The 23030-nt window shown below is 40.7% G+C and overlaps 2 protein-coding genes, 2 long non-coding RNA genes and 1 pseudogene across 4 annotated transcripts; 1 reads left to right on the forward strand and 4 right to left on the reverse strand.

Moving 5' to 3' along the window:
• Window positions 1–429: 429 nt before the first annotated feature.
• On the reverse strand, window positions 430–1434 carry LOC143541534 (L-ascorbate oxidase homolog). Its single transcript, XM_077034339.1, has 2 exons — window positions 1248–1434; window positions 430–1166 (listed from the first exon to the last, which is right to left on the reverse strand). The coding sequence occupies exons 1-2, from the start codon at window positions 1432–1434 to the stop codon at window positions 430–432; spliced, it is 924 nt and encodes a 307-aa protein (XP_076890454.1).
• A 4439-nt stretch (window positions 1435–5873) lies between these two features.
• LOC143541521 (uncharacterized) lies at window positions 5874–6470 on the reverse strand. Its single transcript, XR_013136765.1, has 3 exons — window positions 6376–6470; window positions 6197–6280; window positions 5874–6023 (listed from the first exon to the last, which is right to left on the reverse strand). It is a non-coding gene; the product is annotated as an uncharacterized LOC143541521 (long non-coding RNA).
• A 2-nt stretch (window positions 6471–6472) lies between these two features.
• On the reverse strand, window positions 6473–7511 carry LOC143541535 (uncharacterized). The gene is made up of 5 exons (XM_077034340.1): window positions 7162–7511; window positions 7001–7078; window positions 6831–6892; window positions 6541–6613; window positions 6473–6487 (listed from the first exon to the last, which is right to left on the reverse strand). The coding sequence occupies exons 1-5, from the start codon at window positions 7246–7248 to the stop codon at window positions 6473–6475; spliced, it is 315 nt and encodes a 104-aa protein (XP_076890455.1). The 5' UTR covers window positions 7249–7511.
• A 218-nt stretch (window positions 7512–7729) lies between these two features.
• LOC143541522 (uncharacterized) lies at window positions 7730–8041 on the reverse strand. Its single transcript, XR_013136766.1, has 2 exons — window positions 7866–8041; window positions 7730–7772 (listed from the first exon to the last, which is right to left on the reverse strand). It is a non-coding gene; the product is annotated as an uncharacterized LOC143541522 (long non-coding RNA).
• Window positions 8042–8173: 132 nt separating this feature from the next.
• On the forward strand, window positions 8174–22629 carry LOC143541536 (glutamine--tRNA ligase-like; annotated as a pseudogene).
• The last annotated feature ends 401 nt before the right edge of the window (window positions 22630–23030 follow it).

Consider the following 23030-nt stretch of genomic DNA (forward strand, 5'->3'; position numbering starts at 1 on the left):
TTTCAATGTAATTTAAAAAATAAAAATAAAATAAACAATTTACTTAGGGGGTGTTTGGTAGAGGGAATTAAGGGGTGAGAAATGGAATTGGAAAGAATTCTCTTGTTTGTTTATGAAAGAAAGAGGCGAGAAATGGAAATAAACCATTTCCATTTCTCTGATTTTGTTTCTCTAAAAAAAGCGGAGAATTGGATTTCTAGGGTTTCATTTCTCCCATTTTCCTCCTTTTCCTTTCAAACTCTTTCTTTTCTCTCCGTGTATAGAACTCAGGAACATAGCGGCAGTCACCTGACATCCATCAGCATCGCCGCCGTACCTGGAATCAGCTTCTATCAATCATTTAATCATCACCAAACCTAACCTGTGAGTTCTCCTTTAATCCAACACTTTGTTTTCATTATACATCTTATTCTATTAGCTTTGTACAAATCAATAATTATTAAGTGGTAGAACATGAATTAGGTTTATGTTGTTGATTAAATTAGCAACTGCTTCAATATTCTTAGCTAAATGAAGTTTAGATTTAACAGACACAAAGCAAACTGATTCCAACAATTCAATTCTCTGACCGTATGTTCCACATCCCCACGTTGTCCAGCGCGATATAGATTGTTGTCCATGCCTTCGGGTACACCTATAAAAACACATCATCTCAGTTTTAGTGTAATGATACGAGCCTTGCGGGTTCGGTCTAGGCCCGCTTGCAGTAAGGTTCCATCTCAATGTTCGAGCCTGCATCAGGGACCAGGCAATCTGTGTGGTGGGGCCACCAGGGGGAGGGCCCGAGACCCCAATTCTAGAGTTCTTGTAGTGGAGAACAGCGGTGGTTGTGAGCACATGACGGGTGAAGCGTGAAGACACGACAACATAGTAATCTTTGACTTGCTGGTTGGTAGTGACCAACACGGAAGCCGACTGTCCAACGTGGAGATCAAGCGAATCGTAGGTGTTCTGGACCGTGTGTGATCCTTCCACTTCCACAAGTTTCATTTTATGTCCTTGAATCCTAAAGTTGATAGATGTCTGCAACCCGACGTTTGATATTCTGAACCGGTATGTTTTCCCTTGTTCGACATCAAAGGTGTAACCGTTCCAGCCACGCCCGTTGATGATAAGTCCATTAGGATTAGAAATGCTCTTGCCCATGTCCAATATGTGTCTAATCTCTACAAACACCAAACACATTAATTAATCAGTCAAACTAATTCAATTTCAAATATTATGCAAAGCTAATTAAACTAGCTAACCAACCTGGTGGCCTTTTTTGTACCAATCCCCGGCAAGAACCGTGTGATCTCCAGCAGGGAAAGGAAACGGGACTGGAATGCGTGGGCGGCTGTAGATTTTAATGCCACCGTAGCCTCCAGCCGCCTTCTGCATGCCAAGTGAAGGGAAGTAAAAGAAGCTACCAATCTGATCCTTGGCTTGAAGCATGTATGTGAAATTCTTGCCAGGTGGGATTGGACAAGTTGTACCATAAGTACCATCTTGCCATGAGTTTCTTCTGTGTTGTAGTCCATTCCTGAAAAAATAAGTTTAGTGACTTGTGCATTATTATTATTATTATTATTATTATTATTATAGCATGAAATCTAACATAATAATGTCACATGAGCATTCACATATATTGTCCCTACAAAATATGCAAGTATTTAATACTCCTCTATTAAAAGGGGTGACCTTTTGAAAACAAAAAACATTCAGCAAGTCAGTGAATAAAGTAGCCTGTAATCATTTTTCTTGCTTTCATGATCACTTTGTTGCTAATATTTGGATTATATTTTGGAGTTATTTGTTTTTCTTGAATTTTCTTATATTTTTATGTGTAGATGGCAAGATCACCTTCCAGACAAAGAATAGTTGCCATAGGTGCATTTTATGTCATTTATGTTACGATTCGTTGGTGGATGTTGTGTACTTATCATTTGCGTGGGTCGATTGAGTCAATGACTTTACGTACAAAATATTTAATGAGTTACCATAATAGGCGTGAAAACATGGTGAGGATGGTTTATGAAAGTGATGTTACGAGTGTTGTTAACATAAGAATGAATATACATGCATTTACAACACTTTGTGATATGCTAGAAACTAGAGGGGGACTAAAGAATAGTAAAAACATGCTAGTCGATGAGCAAGTTGCTATGTTTTTACATACCCTTGCTCATAATGCAAAGAATAGGATACTAGTCAACAAATTTCATCGGTCCGGGGAAACTGTAAGTCGGTATTTCAAGTTAGTCTTAAATGCTATATGTCGATTACACAAAGAACTCTACAAGTCACCCGTGCCAGTGCCAGATAATGAAACTGATGAAAGATGGAAATGGTTTAAGGTTAGTCAAACACATTTTTTATTAAAGATATTTTTTGCTAACATAAATTAGTAAGTAATGTTTTCTTTTAACTCAGGGTTGCTTAGGAGCATTAGATGGAACATACATTAAAGTTAAAGTCCCTGCTATTGATAGAAAACCTTATAGGACAAGAAAAGGGCAGATTTGTACTAACGTACTCGGAGTATGTACGAGAGACCTTTTATTTACGTATGTCTTAGCGGGATGGGAGGGTTCTGCAGCTGATAGTAGAGTTTTGCGTGATGCAATCAGTAGACCCAATGGTCTTAAAATAACTCCGGGTACGTGATAGACAATTTTCAAAGAATATACATAGATTTAAGTATGATAATTAACATAGAGTTTATGGTTAATTGTAGGAACATACTACCTTTGTGATGCCGGTTATACAAATGGTGAAGGATTTTTAACTCCATATCGAGGTCAACGTTATCATCTTAACGATTGGTCTCGTCCTCCTACGAATGCTAAGGAGTTCTTTAATATGAGACATTCATCGGCCAGGAATGTTATAGAAAGATGTTTCGGAATGATTAAAGATAGATGGGCTATTTTGCGTGATAACTCATATCATCCCATAGAGTCCATGCCACGTATCATCATTGCTTGTTGTTTATTGCACAATTTCATACGAACAACAATGAGTGAAGACCCTCTTGATAACGAAATCCCAGTAAATCACACACAACCTGCAAATGACCATGACAATATTATTTCTATGATCGAGCCCTCACAAGAATGGACCGATCGTAGAGACCTTCTTGCTAATGAAATGTTTAATAGTTGGACTGCGATGCGTGCGCAGCGTGCCAACAATGTTTCTTAATTATGTTTGACAATTATGTATTTTTTATTTGTAGAACCAAGGATGTTTCTTATTAATGTTTATTTATGCACTTTATTTGTTTCTTATTAATATTTCTTATTATATTTGTATTTGTAGTTACATGAATTATGATTTTTAATTGTATAATTATGCATTTGTACGTAGACATGGCAGATTCAAATACAGTGAGAGGAGTTACTCGGAGCAAGCATACCTGGACAAATGATGAAGATGTAAAGCTAATTGATGCATTAATGGAGATACATGCATCCGGAAAGTATGCTGGTGCTGACAATGGATTCAAACCAGGTTATTTAAATGGTGTTCAACAATTGCTAGATGTAAGTCTTCCTAACTCTGGCCTCAAAGCAGAACCACATATAAAGTCTAGGATGAAGACATGGAAGGCACACTTTAGCATTGTATATGATATGGTGCATACAAGTGGGTTTGGTTGGGATGAACAAAAATGTTGTATTATTGCCGATGATAGTGTTTGGAATGAATACGTGAAGGTATATTCTAAAAAATATATTTTTTAGATTTTAAAATTTTAGTCTAATTTATTTGTAATTGTCTTGTAGTCTCACAAAGGTGCTGTGAATTTTCGTGACAAGTCATTTCCTTTCTATGACAAATTGTGTACCATATTCGGTAAGGATAGAGCTACTGGTAGTAAAGCAGTTGACCTTGGAGAAGAAGATGTTCAAGAGACGCAAAAAAGCTCACCTGTTGATATTGAAGACTTTGATTTTGTTGATGAAGCCGTTCCAAATGTTGATAGATCTGAAGGACAAACAGGAAGTGTAACAAGCAAGCGCAAAAGAGGTAGAAGCACGGATGCAGATGAGATATATCGAGAGTCTTGCAAAGATATCAAGGAAGTTTTGCTTCGATTTGGGGAGATGGTGGGTGAACAACTTAGCAAAGAAGGTATGGAGGCTCGTGAAATCTATGAAAAGGTTAGTGATGAGTTGAAAGCTTTACCAGGTATCACTACGAAAAAACGGTTCAAAGCAGCTCATTTGATTGGTAAAGATGTGGATCTAGGACGTTCTTTTCTTGCGTTGACAATAGAAGAGAAAATTGAGATGGTCGAGTTGTATACCGATGGTTCAATGGGATAGTTGTGTATGGTTGAAGTATGTTTTGTATGTGAATTGGTTTTAACTATTGTTGATGTTTTTTGCTTAAAAACTATGTTTTGTATGTGAATTGGTTTGATCAATGCATATTTTGGTTGGAATTTATGCATCTTTTTATATGTTTTTTATTTTTTAATAAATATTTGTTATGAATAAAATACTTGTGCTAATGATAAAGTTGATATAATTCTCTGTTTATTTTCTATGTACCAAACAAGAGAAATGATTCTCAGCTATATTTCTCTACTGAAATCTCTGTAATACCAAACAGAACAGTCAATTCTCATTCTCCAGACCAATTCTCTTTCTCTGCAATTCCATTTCTTTATTCCATTTCTCTACAATTCCATTCTCGGTACCAAACACCCCCTTAGGTCATTCACAACGAAAGAAGACGGGTGCCCCATCTCTTTCTATCACATCTAAATCTTCATGGTGGGGCCCCTTTCTTCTCCGCCTTCCACGTAACCCACCCTATTTCATCACTTGTATAGACGGATTTATGATTTTCTCTCTCCTCGCCACATCCACCACGTATTTATAAACACTGTATATTTTTTTAAATACGTAATAAGTTCTATATACGAGTGGGATCCAAATATTGTAGCTTTAAAAGTTGTGTTGACAACTCCAAAACAAATTTCATAGCATCAAGGTGATTGGAAATAGGATTAGTAAAGTCATGCGATGGACGAATCATGTATCCAAGAAATAATTGAGCAATCGGTATTAGTCGGTTTCACCAATCTCTACTAAGTGTAATCATGCTAGGAAGGAGGGATGGAGAGAGAGATTTTGGAAAAAGGGAAGGGGCAGGGTGGGGTCAAATCGGAATCGGCTCAAAACAAATCATGTTTTAAGTGTGTCGAATCAAGGTTACCAAGGTACAGTTTGTCATTAAAAAGATATAATAACCAATGTATTAAATGTAATTACAAATACTACATTTTTAATGTAACGATCGACGTTTTTTTATTAAATGATCGACGTTTTGGGGCTTTAACCTGTTCGGCAAACGCTAAGTAATGTGTTGTCATTTTTACCTTAGACACAACGAAAATGCATATTACACGCACCCACGTCACGTATGTATTAAATTTGTTAGTTGAACGTGCATTTGTTGATGATAGGTAAGTGGTGCTTCGATACGACATGAACTTTGGCATGAACAAATTGAAAATAGTACTAAGCTATTACACACTTAGTCTAGGTATGCCAGGGGTTAAAAGGAAGTCAATTTGAGCTTCTTGAAGTTATCATTCTTATTGTTAGTTTTACCCCAAATAATAAAAGGAAGTCAACTAGAACTTATGAACTTATTATTTGTACAAACTTAAGAAAAAGTGGGTCTGGGGTAAAAATAAGAACAATCTATCAACATCATTACACTTTTTTTCTCTATTTTCTGCTATGCACAAGTCTTCTAGCATGATGTATTATAAGCCAATCAACTAAGGCGGTCAATGTGCATTTAGCATATGGTCAAACAAATTATAATACAGGCATTTAACATGTATCCAAAAAATCAAGAGCTCAGACAATAAGTATCTTTCGGTGACATCATGTACCCATTCTCATTACTAAGCATTTGAAGGAAAATTGCTACCTTTCTTATAAGTGTCATTATCATCATGTCACTGCCTGTGTAGTTGAGCATTCAGAATCTAGCTGTTGTATACAAGTGTTGCGGTTATCCTAGGCAACAAGAAATCAAAGTTGCAGTTTTATAAAAATATTAAAGTACAAAATGATAATAATAATAATAATAAATTAATAATAATAATAATGTGTTTCACTAATTCTTTCGTGCTGCTTCCTTTTCTTTTTCCTACTTATCTATGTCATAGAAAAGGCCAAGGTTTTCATACCTTATCTTCAGCAGCAGGCACATTTGAAGCATTTGCTGCAGGCTGAGATTCCAAGTGAACTGAATGTGAAGGGGAAAAAGTGGACTGCCCATTGTACCAACACAGAATTTAAAAATATTTTCAAACACACATCCATAATATAGTTTTCAGTTATTAGAAGAGAATGTTGTTCAGCTTGCCTCTGACACACAAGAGTGGACATTGTTGTTCTCCCTCAAGGGAATGGCAATATGAGCATGCTCCTTACATGGTGAATCTGCTTTTAACAATAAAAAATTACAGAATTTGCACCTCCCATAATATATGTAAAGAACAAACACAAAAGAGAAGAGAAATATGCCTGCAGTTTCACCAACAGCTGCTCTAGATGCCTCGTGATGATAATTTGCTTCACAGTTCTTGATATCACGATTCATTCTGCTTTTTCCAACGACCGGTTAACATGAGGGGAAAAAAGCTACTATGGCAGATCCTCATATGATAACACAAGATTAACTATTTACATGATAGTTCAATTATAAGCATCTTTGTTTGTTTGTGTTTTTTTGGTTCTTTTCTTTTTTGTTTCATGATACCATGAGAGATCGTCATATTTTTTCCTACTGTTTATAAATGTTTTTGTCCTAAGCCCTACCTGTCATCTTCCCTATCCTTTTCTGTTGCATCTTTTACTTGGTTTGCCAAAGCAATTCCATCCTGCATCAAGACATTGTTTGTTATCAGCAAGTTCTGGTAGTCCATAATTCTGTAACAGCATCTAAAATCAAGTAAAATTCATAAAGAAAAAAGGTGCAATTCTCTGACCTCTTCGGCCATACGTGTCATGGCGTCTTGAACAATTTTAAAGGAAACTTCCAGCATCCCTAGTTCAGAACGCAAGGCCTGATAATTTTAAGAAAATAAAAGTGATAGAATTTTAGGAAACTAATGTGTGAAACAGAGACTAAACAGCCTTTAGTGCATACTTTGTTCTCTGAAAATAAGGTCTCTATGATCCCTTCTTTCATTAGTACAGTGTCCTGAAGGTAAAGTTGGTTAAGGCAATTTGACATTGCTGATTAGTGCATTAACTAAGTTTTTGTAATATATAAAACGTCTACAGATAAAGATGATGTGGATATCTCCTCTATTTTTGATGGAAATTGAACAGTTATTTTTGCTGTCTCCAACTGCGTCTGGAGCTCTGCAATCATCCTTTCCTTTTTATGGAACTCATCCTCCTTAGTTTTCAGTTTAGCTTCAAGGTCATCGTTTTTTTCTGAACAAAAACAGACCCTCAATAGTTGATATCTTATAATAAATGGGCATACTCTTGAGTCCCAGATATAGTGACGCAAAAAATATATTTTGTGACTTGATGTCTGAAAATACTTGTAGTTTACAACTAGAAACCACTGGCCACATAACGTTGCAGATAATAATAATAATAATAATAATAATAATAATAATCAAATAAGGTATCTAAAAGTATGGCAAACAATGTAGTGATGAAAATAAATAGATTGAAACAACTGCATACCAATAAGTAAGCGCTCAAATTCACATACTTTATACATTTGTATCTTCAAATGAGCCACTGAGAAAAAAAAGGGATTTTATCAGCAATTCAAAATTATTAGTCGGTGATATAAACAATGCATGTGAAATGAAGAAAACACGACATGCCTACTTCCTCTTTCTCAGCAACAAGACAGTGTGCATTATCCACTAGTTGCTTGACAGAGGACGCCTCCTTCCGTATTGAGTCCAAGGATACAAGGTGTGACTGTATTTTCTGAGAAAGCATGGCTATCTTTCTATCTCTGGATTCAATGGATCGTTTCATTTCGCAAGTAGATTCCTGCATTTACCATATATATAGAGAGAGTTGAAAGAACTATAATAATAATAATAATAAGAGGAGGAGGAGTGAGTTTTGAATGTGATGAAGCTGACCTGGTAAGCATTGAGAAAAGCTTGTTTAGCTTGGAGTATGGTATGAATGGTTTGGTTGAGGTCTTTAAGGTTGGTTTGATGCAAATGATTTTCATGATGTTCAAGGAAGTGAAGCTGAGGTGAGAAGTAAAAACAAGAAATGCGTTTGAGCATCAGAAGGATAGGATAAATGAAAGAGATGAGAATGTTAGGTACCTTGCGGTGCAGTTGTTGTTGAAGTTGAATGGATGAAGCTAAGTCTGCTTCCAGTTCAGTAATCTTTGTGCAAAAATGTTGCTCATCTTGCTTCCATTTCTAATAATAATTGAATAATTTAGGTTTAGGTTTAGGTTTCCAATTATGTGAGTTAAAAATGAAATGAAATAACCTGGAATTGATTGTGAAGTTGATCGGAAGAGAGACGTTCTTTTTCCTGAACACAGCAGGCAGCCATTGTAAATGAAATGATTAGTGAATGAATGAATCAGTAAGATTAGAGCAGCAAGCAAGGAAGGAAGAAAGGAAAGGAAAGGAAAGGATTGAATTGAGATCACTACTGACTCTGAGTTGACCAACTTCCGTAATTAGGGTTTGGAGCTTCGCCTTGAAGTTGAATTTTGATACCACCTCCATTCCTATTCCTATTCCCAATGGTCTCCTTAACTTTGATTTAAGTTAACAAAAATTATTGAGTACTTGTGATTTTAGGGTGAAGGTATGGTGAGTGTTTGAAATTTTCTTTAAGCTGGTTGAGTTAATGTAAACTATTTGAGTCCATGTGGTTTTAGAAACAAACAATTTGAGCCCATGTGGTTTCACTAAAATGAAAGTTTATCTTGAAAGTTAAGTAACGGCAGAGACTCAAATAGTTCGTTTTGAAACCACAGGGACTCAACCAATTCAAAAAAAGATTCGGGGACTCATTGTGCCTCCGCCCTAAAACCACAGGGACGTAAACAGTAATTTTCTCTTAAGTTAATAAGTTACAAAACTGTAACTTATAAAATTTTTCCTCTCACAATATAAGCAATCCCAAGCACCTTTTGCTTTTCAAAAAGTTAATAAGTTATAAGTTAGTGGAAATAAGCAATCCCAAAACACCCCCCTAATATGTCATTTTGATACCTCCACCGCTAGCATTAGCATTGGCATCGTGGACAGGGGTATTTTTGTCATTTATTTGTCGTGTATAAAACAAATAATAATAATTTATAATATATATAATATATGAGACATGAGAAAATTAAGACACTTGAGTTTTAAGAGTTTTATAACTTGTTATGCATATGATACACCCTATAAAGCAAGTAAGATAAGGGCAATCTTGTCTATTACAAAATATGTTTAAAAATAATTACAATATTTTCCCTTTTACTTAACTCAAGCTTTGTAAATTTAAAAAATAATTTCAACTTTAGTCCCTTATCTCTACACATATATTCCTTTTAATTTCAATTTTAAACCAACTTTCCACCAATAATTTTTGAACAGCCATAACTAACTTTTTAATACGTTAATATTTTTTTTAAAAATTGTATCATAAAAATGAGCATTTTATTACATTTAATTTGAGTATAATATTGATATAATTTTTTTCAATTACAAAAATTTAACATGTAACCTATAGGTATTCTCAATTCGGTTTTGACGGTTTTTAAGTTAAACCGTGAGTCAAATCCCGCCAGTAACATTTTGTTATCATTCAAGAGCGGAACGCACAGTTGAAAATTTAAATCGAATCACTACTAATCGTTTAGTTTCATGGATGGATATTTAAATATAAATTTACCGTCCAGTCCGGCCAGGTTCTATATGGTCGGTTTTCGGTATAAACAGCAAACCAAATGTTTGCTACGGTTTGAAAATTTAGAAACCTCATGACCAAAAGTTTAAGGAAAAAACCAACCATGAAACCAAACCGATGATTGGTAATTTAAATGGTTTCAAGGTTTCAAACAAACGATAAACATCGATAATTGTTACATGATTACAAGGATTTGGTGTTACTCGCTGTAGGGATGAGACCGGTACCGGTACCGAAAATCCTAGTCTCGAAATTTATAAATTCTTGGTTCTTGTACCGAAATATTCAGTTCGGTATCGGTATTGAAGGCAAAAATTCGGAAAATACCGGTACCGTACCGGTCCCAAAACTTAAAACTTTGATACCGATACCGAATTTATTATTACATTACTACAGGTCTCTGATCAAGATATACACCATGCTGTTAATGGAGTTTTTCAACACAGAGAGACCGCGATCAAGGACCAACGATACCAGACAAATGGTGAGTTACATGTTTTTAATTGCTTACACTCTTATTCTCATGTCATCTTTGGCTTTAGTTGGTGAGCTCATTGCTCTTGTTCGAAAGAAGCAGCCTTGGGCAGATCCTAAGACCTTAAAGGTAACAAACCTTGTTTCTTGTTTCTTGTTTCTTTACATTTTTATTATGTTTATTTCATTGCAAAATGATTCATACGTATTTCATGTCAGCAAGTCATAGGACCGAAAGCTACTTGCTTTACTTGGTCCAAAGACCGCTGCAGATGACGAGAAGCCTGTCAAAAAGAAGAAAGACAAACCTGTTAAAGTAGAAGAAGATAAAACCACTACCATACAACATGAGGCGCCATCTGAAGAACAACTCAACCCGTATTTAATATTCCCTGCACCTGAGGAAAATTATAAGGTTCAAATAGTTATTTTTCTTTTTTCCAGTATGGGTTCTTACGATGTTTATTGTTGTCTCACAGGTGCATACACAAGTATTTTTAAGTGATAGGCCTGTGCTCAGAGCTTGTAATTCTAAAGCAGCATTGGAAAAACACCTCAAGGCAACGGGTGGAAAAGTTCTGACTCGTTTTCCACCAGAACGAAATGGATACCTACATATTGGTCATGCTAAGGTAAGTTGCTGTTTTGAGTCAACTTCTACGACTCAATAAATTGCTAGAAAGGATAGATTTATGCTTTAATATTATGCCCTTTATGCAGGCCATGTTTGTTGACTTTGATCTTGCAAAAGAAAGAGATGGTGGCTGCTATCTGCGGTATGGTTATTTTATTAATATGATTGTCTGAATAAAATTCTTATCATTTTCTACATCGTTATGCTATCGTTTGAATCATCTGCATAAATAACAATAAGAGTTGGTCTGTTAAAAGAAAACATTGGTTTTTGTTTCAACATCTGCATGAAATCTATAATTTGTAGGTATGATGATACTAACCCTGAAGCTGAGAAAAAAGAATATATTGATCAGATTGAAGAAATTGTTAGTTGGATGGGATGGAAACCTTTTAAGGTAATATATGCAAGATGAAGTCAGGCCCCGTTTCTTAATGGCTCAGAAGATTTAATAAAATAAAATATTTGCAGATCACATACACCAGTGATTATTTTCAACAACTATATGATTTAGCAGTGGAGCTCATACGAGGGGGTCATGCCTATGTTGATCACCTGGTTTTACATCGGTTCGTTTTCTCTCAAATGTATAAAGTCATAACCTGTTATTCAAATTATTTAATTTTTTTGTGTAGACTTGAAGAAACACTAACCGGACCCCGGGCAGATTACTGGTAACCTGGGGGTTAGATAGCTGTTTCCCACGAGGGGTTAGACCCTGAGAAGATGGTTCTTCTGATAACCTGCAAAACAGACACCGTGAGCTCGTCACTGAGAAGGGGGGGTTCCTCCTTGTGACCACCCTCCGGCGTGAGAATCAGACTAGGTTGCTCTTTAAATATAAATGTATATTAAGAGATTGCTAGAGCAGATATCAGGTATAATATGATGATAATATGTTAAGATCAGATGATCATACCATTCGTGGTATTTATAGCCGGAGGTAGGTTTCCAAGGAGGTGTGGCCTGCTGAATAGTATTCCTGTTCCACCAACAGTGACCTACGCACGTGCCATGCTGGTAGTTGGTGAGTAGGCAGCGGCTGATAGTGACCAGGCCTGCTGTGTACTATTCCTTTTTCACCAACTACAGGCTAGGCACGTGGTATGTCAGGAGTTGGGGAGTAGGTAGCGGCTAATAGTGACATACAGTACAGGAGCATGCTGCTCGCCATACTGTTGTCAATGAGCTGTCGTATCTTTGGACAGATCTTTTGCCCATACCTCGTCAGGTACAGTAAAAGATCCTCAGTATCGTACGGACTGGCTCATTTGGGCGGGAGTATTCCCCCTCCCGCCTTTGTGCGGGAATGTTCCCGGCTTGCTCATTCCTTCTTCAGGTGACTGCTGAATTATTATGAGAGTTAAGCCTTGTGCGTGTAGCCATGCTGCGCGGGTGGCCTTCCCTGATGGCCGGTATCCGTAACTGCGGGAACAGGCGGAGTACCTGAAAACCATTGGTAGGCGTTTCCTGCGGGAACAGCTTGCGTACCGCACGTGAGGACGTCACGTCTCTGAGCGTGGTGGGTCCTGCTGATCCAGTTGGTTTCTGCGCAGACGTTCCTTTAGTATAGTCTTGCGGGTTCAACCGCGCAGACGTCCGTTTAAGGAGTCTTGCGGGTTGAACTGCGCAGACGTCTCTTCAAGGTGAGTCTGGGTCCAACTGGGCTCTGCTGGGACCTACCTCTTCAAGTCCCCCCAGTCCAATGTTCTTCTCATGAATGTTTAATAAAGTGAGGTGAACTTTTGGACTTAAGCAAAGGGTTTTTGAAAAGGGTTTAGTTTTAAGGTTTTCCATTGAGATTCTTCCCGCGGAAGTCCTAATGTCACGTGCAGAATTTCCCACTGTTCTGCTTGATCTTTGGGTATGATGCGGGTAGGTCTGTAACCTCCTCGCAAGTCAGGAGCGTTGAGTACCTCTTGTGTAGATTCTCCATGAGGTTTTGGTAGTTTTGAACATAGTGATCAATTATGTTAAAACCACCAATTCCATCTTGAAGTTTCAAACAATGTAGTTCTCATCGTTCCCGCTATGCGGGGATGTTATTCCCGTGTGCGCAAGCATGGCCCAGAAGATCCTTCTTGGTTTCATTTCCCTGCGGAGTGCTAGGTATGTGAAGGGTTTCGCCTTGACACTGTACCCGCAACCGTCTTATAGTTACTTTACTCCCAAGGTATTCCTGTCGTCAATTCCCTGCAGGTGCTAGGTATGTGAAGGGTTTTGCCTTAACACTGTAATCGCACCCGTCTTATAGTTACTTGGTTGCCGAGGTATTTTTGGCTTCAATTCCCTGCGGGTGCTAAGTATGTGAAGGGTTCTGCCTTGACACTGTACCCGCACCCGTCTTATAGTTACTTGGTTGCCAAGGTAAGGGGTATATTCCCGCTTACTTTTGAATCTTTGAGACTTGCGTTATTAACGTTATATGAACTGCGCATGCATATTTTAGTTTATTTTAGCAATTTTCCCAGTGTTTTGGATAAGTTATCCTTTGAACGTGACAGAATAGGTGTGAAGTTTTGCTTCCTTTCGTGATTGTGCGGGTAGGACCGTCACTTGCACTTAGTAGGATGGCTAAACTTTACCTATATCTGACCTGCGTGTAGGTTTTCCTCATCCTTTTTTTTTTTTTTTTGAAATTTCTGTTTTGAACCGTTCGATGCGCGGTTGTCAACAGGTTAGTGTTCAGTTTCCTTTATCATGATTCATGCGGATAGACCGGCACTTTCATTTAGTGGGATGACTGAACTTTTCCCCTTCGACTGACCTGCGTGAAGGTTTGCCGTTTTTTGGGTTTATGCGTGTTTTGCCGCCTTCCCCACGCAACGACTTTCCTCGTAATTATGCGGTGAAGACCGGCATATCCGTGTGGAAAGTTTACAAGTATAAAATCATCAGCGTCAATGTTCTAAAGAGAATCATTTCCATTAAAAGTGGCTCTGGGCCTTTTACAAATTTGGAATTGATCTACATGTAACACTTGCGTAATTGAGCTCCGTTCCATGTTCTTGGGACGGGAGTGCCATCGAGCCTTTCGAGCCGGTATGCGCCCTTTCCCAGCACTTGTTTGATAACGTACGGACCTTCCCAGACAGGAGTCAGCTTTCCTGGGCGATCTTGGTTCGAAGCCTCGTTGTTACGCAATATGTAGTCTCCTTCATTGAAGTTGCAGAGTTTTACCCGCGTGTTGTAGTACTTTTGCATTTGTCGTTTGTAGTTCTCTTCACGCATTGCGGCTAAGTCTCTGCGTTCCTCGGTTAGCATAAGGTCTAACCGTCTTTCCGCATTATTGTCCTCTGGTTGAATCATGACCCTTGGTGAGGGTAAACCAATTTCGACCGGGACCATGGCTTCAGTGCCATAAGTGAGGCTGAACGGGGTTTCTCCCGTACTTGCCTTTTTCATCGTTCTGTGTGCCCAAAGTACGTGTGGAACTTCGTCCACCCAGCCGGATCTGTGTTTCAATAGTCTTCTCTTTATGCCGTCGACGATGCTCCTATTTGCTCTTTCCACCTCACCATTACCCTGCGGGTGCGCCACCGAGGTAAAGGTGTGGGTGATTTGAAGTTCTTTAAGCCACTGTTGTAGCTTCTTGTCAGCAAAGTTGGTGCCGTTATCGCTCACCAAATTCTGTGGGAGCCCGAAACGACAAATGATAAATTCCCAAATGAATTTCTTGATATGTTTTGCGGTCGTTTGGGCTAAGGGTTTTGCTTCTATCCACTTGGTGAAGTAGTCGATGGCGACCACTAGAAACTGGACGTTCCCTGCTGCTGTGGGAAATGGGCCAGTCACGTCGATGGCCCACTTCTGAAATGGCCATGCAGAGGTGACTGGAACAAGTTCATTCTTCGGGCGATGCGTGTTGGGTGCGTAGAGCTGACAAGACCTGCATTTTCTGATGTACGCCAGCGCATCCGTATGCATCCCCGGCCAAAAGTATCCCGCGTTGTTTAGCTTAGCTACAACTGCGCGTGGACCTGCATGTATCCCACAGATGCCTTCGTGTACTTCCCTTAGGAGGTAGTTGGCATCTTGGTCGTCAACGCATCTGAGAAGGGGGCCAAGAAAGTTACGTCTGTAAAGGACGTCATCAATGAGTTGATAGTTCAATGCTTTACAGCGTAGTTTTCTTGCCTGTGTTTTTGACTCTGGTAGTATGCCCGGCGCAAGGTAATTTATTATTGGTGTCATCCACGTTTCTGTGCCGGTTTGGATGACACAGATTTCCTTGTGCGGGACTGATGGTGCTCCCAGGAGTTCAATGCGGATGTCCTTTCCCAAGTGAGTGAAAGCTAATGACGCAAGCTTGCTTAACGCATCCGCAGATTTGTTTTCGCTACGCTTGACGTGTATGACTTTACAATCATTAAAATCGCGCATGAGGGTTTTTGCTTGAGCGAGGTACAGGGCCATTGTGTCGTTCACGGCCGTGTACGTCCCGTTTGTCTGATTGGCAAATAACATGGAATCCACATGGGCTTCCAAGTTCTTTACTCCCATTTTACGCGCAATCCTTAACCCGGCTAAGAATGCTTCATATTCAGCTTCGTTATTCGTACTTGGAAAGTCCAGTCGAATAGCGTAAGTGTATTCTTGGCCTGTTGGGTTGGTAAGTTTTAACCCTGCGCCTGAGCCCTCGCTGCTGGCCGCTCCATCGGTGTAAAGTCGCCAGACTTCATCGATGTCTAGTGCTGGAGAGGGCTGAGCCTCGTCCTGGCACTCTTTCTCCCGCGATGCGGGGACTTCGGCAATAAAGTCGGCCAAGACCTGGCCTTTTATAGCTGGCCTTGGCTTGTATTTTATCGCGTATTCTCCCAATTCTATTGCCCATTTGGCGAGGCGTCCCGAAAGTTCGGGTTTGCCTAAAACGTTTGCAAGTTTGAAGTTGGTGAGAATAGTAATTGGGTGACCATGGAAATATCGTCTTAGCCTGCGTGAAGCCTGTACAAGTGCTAAGACTAATTTTTCCAGGGTAGAGTACCGAGTTTCGACGTCTGTTAGGAGACGGCTAACATAGTAGATTGGCATCTGGATGCCTTTTCGCTCGACTAACAGGACGGCCCCGGTCGCTCTATCTGTGGCGGAGAGGTATAGGATTAATTCCTCTCCCGCTTCTGGTGCTGTGAGCGTTGGGAGTTCGATCAAACGTGACCGAATTTCCTGAAAAGCTGCTTCCGCTTCTGGTGTCCAGCGGAAGTGCATTTTCTTTAGACAGTTTCTCAGTGTCGACACGAATGGGAACGACCTATCCGCATGATTTGCCAAGAAGCGGTTAAGTGCAACTAGGCGTCCATTCAGTGTCTGAGCTTGTTTGATGGTGGTAGGTGATTCCATTTTAATAATGGCTTCGACCTTTTTAGGGTTCGCTCTGAAGCCATCTTTTGTAACGATGACTCCTAAGAACTTCCCTTCTTCCATCCCAAAGGAACACTTGCTGGGGTTGAGCTTCATGTTTATCCTTCTGAGTGTGCTGAATGTTTCTTCGATGTCTTTCAATATCGCTTCTGGGTTAAGGCTTTTAATGACCAGGTCATCCATGTATACTTCCAAGTTTCTCCCAATTTGGGCATGAAACTCTTTGTCCATCAGGCGCTGGTATGTGGACCCGGCATTCTTAAGTCCGAATGGCATCATTTGATAACAGAATGTGCCATCGGGCGTCCGAAATGCGGTTTTGTCCTGATCGTCAACGGCCATGTGGATTTGATGGTATCCTTTATACGCATCAAGGAAGCATTTAAGGCGAAACGGTGATAACGAATCTACCTTAAGATCAATTTCGGGTAACGGGTAACAATCTTTGGGGCATGCTTTGTTCAAGTCTTTGAAATCTATGCACATGCGCCATTGCTTGTTAGACTTTGGTACCATAACGGGATTTGCAACCCAAGTTTGATATCTGCTAACGCGTACGATGCCCGCGTCAAGGAGTTCCTTGACTTGGGTTCTACACGCGTTAGCTTGTTCCGCCCCCATTACTCTACGCTTTTGTATGACCGGCGTAAAAGCCTGGTCACACTTGAGCTTATGCTCTGCTTTACTTCGAGGTACACCAGTCATGTTTGCTGGTTTCCATGCGAAGATGTCAGCGTTTCTTTGTAGTAAGCGTTTGAGTAATGTGCGCGTAGGATCAGTTATTGTTGGGCCAATGGTAACCGCCTGGTCGGGGTATTTTCCATTAAAAGCCCATTCTTCTGGTTCGGTGATGGTGGGTTTAGCCATCTTTGGTTTGGGTGTTGATGAGACAGATGCGATGCATACCTGGGGAATACCGGTGACCATCGCCACGCCCTCAGCTGTTGGCCATCCCATCATGCCGTGGACTGAAGATACTACGGCGTTGAAACTTGCCATCCCGTCTCTCCCGAAGAGAATGTCGTACGTGTGGTGTGGCTTCCTCATTACGACAAAGTCTACATCCTCTGTGCGGGAGAGTTTTCCGTCTGTGAGAGTAACGGGGAAAGATAGGATGCCCAGAGGGGTGTTTGTGCTGCCGTCGAACCCTTCCATCGAGGCGTAGACCGTTTCCAAGCGTTCCTTGTCTTCATCATCTAACTTGTCGAAGAACTGCCTGTACATAACTGTTGATGAGGCACCGTTGTCAACAAGAGTGCGGGAAGTGATGTAGTGTCCCAGCTGGCTTTTGATGACGATAGGGCCCTCTTTGCTGGGTCCTCCTGGCACTCGCGGGAAGCGCACCTCAGCTTCTTTCCATGCGCATGGTTCTGTCGTCTGTCTTTTTCTTCCTCTGATGTTACCACGAACCATGTGAATGCTGATGTCAACGGGCTTTCGTCCGTTGCTTTTGTATCGGTTGTCATTCTGCCCTCTATTCCTGATTGATGCCACCAGGTGTGTAAGTTTGCCTTCCTTGACGAATGTTTCGATAATATTCCTCAGAGATAAACACTTCTCAGTGGTGTGACCCTTTGTATCGTGAAAGTCACAGTATTTGCTCTGGTCCGCGTCAGGTCGTTGTCGGACCATTGGAGCTTTTGACCATGGGAGTTTCTCAGTGGCAAATATCTCCGTGACGCTTTTGGTGAGGGGCGTCCACCTGGTGGGTTGTCCTGATGGGTGTGTATTATCCCTTCCGCCTAATAGGGAGCGAGAGCTGGATGAGGTGTCAAAGTTTACCCTTGACTGCCACATGCTTGGCTTCCTCCTTTTGTTTTGCCAGGCGGACTGGACGCTATTTTCTCTAGTCCCCTGCGTGTAGAAGTTTGTAGTCTGGGGCAGATTCCCACCCAGTTGCTTCTCCGTTTCGGCAAAGCGCTTGGCTGCCGTCATGATGGCATCCCATGTGGGTGGCATGCCATCTTTTCCCGTCAACGTGCGGATAAGTTCTGGGTATTCGGCGCCCTGGATGAAAGCGGCGCGAACAAGGTCTTCGCTTATAACGCCCAGACTCAGCTTTTTCGAGTTAAAGCGAGTGATGAAGTCTAGTAAAGGTTCATCCTTATCTCTAACGCAGTTGAGGATCGTCCACTGCTCTTCAATATACTTCCTCTGTTGACTGAAGTGTTGGCTGAACTTGTGTTGGAAGTCCGCCCAATCATAAATGTGGTGGACCGGTAAACGGTCAAACCATGCTCTAGCCGCTCCAACCAGTGTCATCTGGAACATATAACACCACGTGGGTTCCGTCCAGCTGCTGACGGTTGCCCCCGCTATGAATCTGTTCAGGTGATCATCTGGGTCGGATATACCATCATAGGTGCCGATGTTGGGCATCTGCTTGGCACTTTTTGGGGCGATTGCTTCCGCAATGTCCCTTGCAAACTTGGATGTTCCCGCGTTTGCAGCAGTTGGTCTGAAGGTTTTGGAGAAGTCACGTGGGTTTCCTCCCGCGTTTCTCTGTTTGAAGGTTTCTCCGAAATTCCTTCTCGTTTGGGAGTCCGTTTCCTTACGCTTCCCTTTCGCCCTAAGGCGAGGGTTTGCGTCGGTGTCGGATTCCTCCTGATCTTCGTCCGAGGACTCGCACTCACTGCTCATGTTGAGCTGTTGACGAGTGCTTCCAAATTCGTCAGCCTGTTGGATGGAACGTAAGCGTTCGTCCAACTCAGCTTGGAATTCCTTCTGACGTGCCTCCGCCCACGCTTTAACTTGTTCAAGTGTTTGGCGGGGGAGTCTCGTCCGCTGTCTTTCCACCTGGGTATTATTGAATCCCAGGGGATGGTTGTTTACTGCACTTGCCCCAGCTTGGGTAACTGGGGTAGTGTTCGTAAAATTTACTGCACTTGCCCCGGCTTGGGTAACCGGGGTAGTGTTCGTAAAATTTGTGTGCTCGCCGGTGTTCCCCCCAGTAGCTGGGGTTGTGGTTACCGGGGCTTCCTGGTAACTCGTTGGCCTTAGGACCGGAGTAACGTTAACCATCTTTCCAGAAGTTTGAAAAAACTGGAGAAAAATGTTCTAGCTTTATGCACGGATGGCGCCAATGAAGAAACACTAACCGGACCCCGGACAGATTACTGGTAACCTGGGGGTTAGATAGCTGTTTCCCACGAGGGGTTAGACCCTGAGAAGATGGTTCTTCTGATAACCTGCAAAACAGACACCGTGAGCTCGTCACTGAGAAGGGGGGTTCCTCCTTGTGACCACCCTCCGGCGTGAGAATCAGACTAGGTTGCTCTTTAAATATAAATGTATATTAAGAGATTGCTAGAGCAGATATCAAGTATAATATGATGATAATATGTTAAGATCAGATGATCATACCATTCGTGGTATTTATAGCCGGAGGTAGGTTTCCAAGGAGGTGTGGCCTGCTGAATAGTATTCCTGTTCCACCAACAGTGACCTACGCACGTGTCATGCTGGTAGTTGGTGAGTAGGCAGCGGCTGATAGTGACCAGGCCTGCTGTGTACTATTCCTTTTTCACCAACTACAGGCTAGGCACGTGGTATGTCAGGAGTTGGGGAGTAGGTAGCGGCTAATAGTGACATACAGTACAGGAGCATGCTGCTCGCCATACTGTTGTCAATGAGCTGTCGTATCTTTGGACAGATCTTTTGCCCATACCTCGTCAGGTACAGTAAAAGATCCTCAGTATCGTACGGACTGGCTCATTTGGGCGGGAGTATTCCCCCTCCCGCCTTTGTGCGGGAATGTTCCCGGCTTGCTCATTCCTTCTTCAGGTGACTGCTGAATTATTATGAGAGTTAAGCCTTGTGCGTGTAGCCATGCTGCGCGGGTGGCCTTCCCTGATGGCCGGTATCCGTAACTGCGGGAACAGGCGGAGTACCTGAAAACCATTGGTAGGCGTTTCCTGCGGGAACAGCTTGCGTACCGCACGTGAGGACGTCACGTCTCTGAGCGTGGTGGGTCCTGCTGATCCAGTTGGTTTCTGCGCAGACGTTCCTTTAGTATAATCTTGCGGGTTCAACCGCGCAGACGTCCGTTTAAGGAGTCTTGCGGGTTGAACTGCGCAGACGTCTCTTCAAGGTGAGTCTGGGTCCAACTGGGCTCTGCTGGGACCTACCTCTTCAAGACTGGTGATGAAATAAAAGAATACAGAGAAAAAAGGATGAACAGTCCTTGGAGAGATAGGCCAATTTCAGAATCACTTAAACTTTTTGATGATATGAAAAACGGCTTGATTGAAGAAGGGAAAGCTACACTTAGAATGAGACAAGACATGCAGAGTGACAATTTTAATATGTTTGATCTCATTGCGTATCGGATAAAGGTGAGTATTATTATTATTATTTCAACAAAAATATGTTATTTCATTTTGACTTAATAGTCGGTTAATTAATTAATACTTGTTACTGTGACTATCATTCTTCAGTTCACTCCTCATCCACATGCTGGAGATAAGTGGTGCATCTACCCAAGTTATGATTATGCACATTGCATTGTCGATTCTCTTGAAAATATCACACATTCGGTAAGTTTAGTGGACCCATTTTTCACAAATGTTTTCGGTTATTTTCTATTTACTGGTGTATTTTTGCAGCTATGCACCCTTGAATTTGAGACACGACGTGCTTCTTATTACTGGTTGCTGGACGCACTTGGTCTTTACCAGCCTTACGTATGGGAATATTCACGTTTGAATATAACTAACAATGTGATGTCAAAATGTAAAGTAAGAGCTTTTGTTTTTCTTGAATAATATATTGAAAATTATTGCAGTTAGTTATTAAGAATTGCCTTTTAGTTGAATCGGCTCGTGACTGAGAATTATGTGGATGGATGGGATGATCCGCGTCTGATGACACTAGCAGGATTGAGGCGTAGGGGTGTCACATCTACAGCAATAAATTCTTTTGTTAGAGGAATTGGGATTACCAGAAGGTAATGTTGTGGATTATTTTTAAATAGACATTTATTTATGCTCTTTGGTGGTGGTGGATCAATAAAAAAAAGTGGGGTCTCCAGTGATGGTAGTATGATACGTTTGGAGCGCCTTGAATATCATGTACGGGAAGAACTAAATAAAACAGCTTCTCGTGCAATGGTTGTGCTGCACCCGCTAAAGGTATCTTCAATATCATTCAGTTGTTTAATTATATTTCTGTTACTAATCTTCAGGCTTTATAGTTGGTTATAGGTAGTTATTACTAACCTTGAACCAAGTTCAGTAATAGACCTTGATGCAAAGAAGTGGCCAGATGCCCCTGCTGATGACGCGTTATCTTACTACAAGGTCGACCTCTCTCTTTCTCTCTTTTTATTGGTAATATGGTCTGGATTCTCAAATCTGGTAATTTTTGTTTTTCAGGTCCCTTTCTCAAATGTTGTTTATATAGAGCAATCTGACTTTAGAATGAAAGATTCAAAAGACTACTATGGGCTTGCTCCAGGGAAAGCTGTCTTGCTCAGGTGCATAATCTGATATTGTTTTTGTATTTAGAATTATTGCATTCGTTATTCATAGTTTTTCTGTTAAATTTAAAAAGATAAGTGTTGATAGTTAACCTCCACTCTAAAAATCAAACCATTCCTCACAGATACGCATTTCCAATAAGGTGCACTGAAGTGGTGCTTTCTGATGACCAAAAACCGGTTGTTGAGATACATGCTGCGTATGATCCTGACAAGAAGACTAAACCAAAGGCAAGTCATAAGTTGACCTTTTCTTTTTCAACGTCGTCAGTTTAACTTGGTTTTTGTGCAGGGGGTTCTTCATTGGGTTGCAGAGCCTTCACCTGGAGTTGATCCATTGAAGGTGGAAGTCAGACTGTTTGATAAACTGTTCCGTTCTGAGGTTGGTGTTTAGTAACTGACATTTGTCATAATGTTACTTAAACTAACACTTTGTACTATATATATATACTGGAATCAGAATCCTGGAGAAGTTGATAACTGGCTTGATGATTTAAACCCCGAGTCTAAAGTGGTAATACCATCTGCATATGCTGTACCACCCTCTGACATGCGGAGGTGGATGACAAGTTTCAGTTTGAAAGGCTTGGTAAATTCTGCAATCCATTCATTGCTAGTCTTGTTTTGGAAACATTTTATCAAAACAATATAATAACAAATTGACGTATTCTGCATCAGGGTATTTTGTGGCTGATAAGGATTCAACACCTGAAAAACTCATATTCAATCGAACTGTTACATTACGAGACAGCTATGGGAAAACTGGGAAGTAGGTTCATATCTTTTATCGGAAAGAAAGGATCTGATAATTTATAAATGTTAGATTTTACTTTTGTACAGTTGACCACCGTCGTGTGTTTTACTTGCACCATAAGATTGGAGCGTTCACATCTTTCTTTTATCTAAAGACAAGGATATTGTAGTTTAAAAAATGTTGGATTTGACTTTTTTACAGTTGACCACGGTTGTACGAAAAAAGCCACCATCCATCAAATTGATTTGAGGCAAGAGTATAGTCCCTTCACTTTGTTAATTTCTTTGCTTGTTTGTTTCAAAGTTGAACGTTCCAAATGTTGTCTTCCAAAGTTGGCATGCTTGATCCCCTTGAAAAACAGCAGCAGCAGCAGCATGGTGCTAATATAAGCATCCAAGAGGGCATCCCCTCGTACGCCAA

The sequence above is a fragment of the Bidens hawaiensis genome, unplaced genomic scaffold (assembly GCF_021521415.1).
Source record: "Bidens hawaiensis isolate Kalapana, Puna unplaced genomic scaffold, B.hawaiensis_p1.1 tig00012610_1, whole genome shotgun sequence".
Lineage (NCBI taxonomy): Eukaryota > Viridiplantae > Streptophyta > Magnoliopsida > Asterales > Asteraceae > Bidens > Bidens hawaiensis.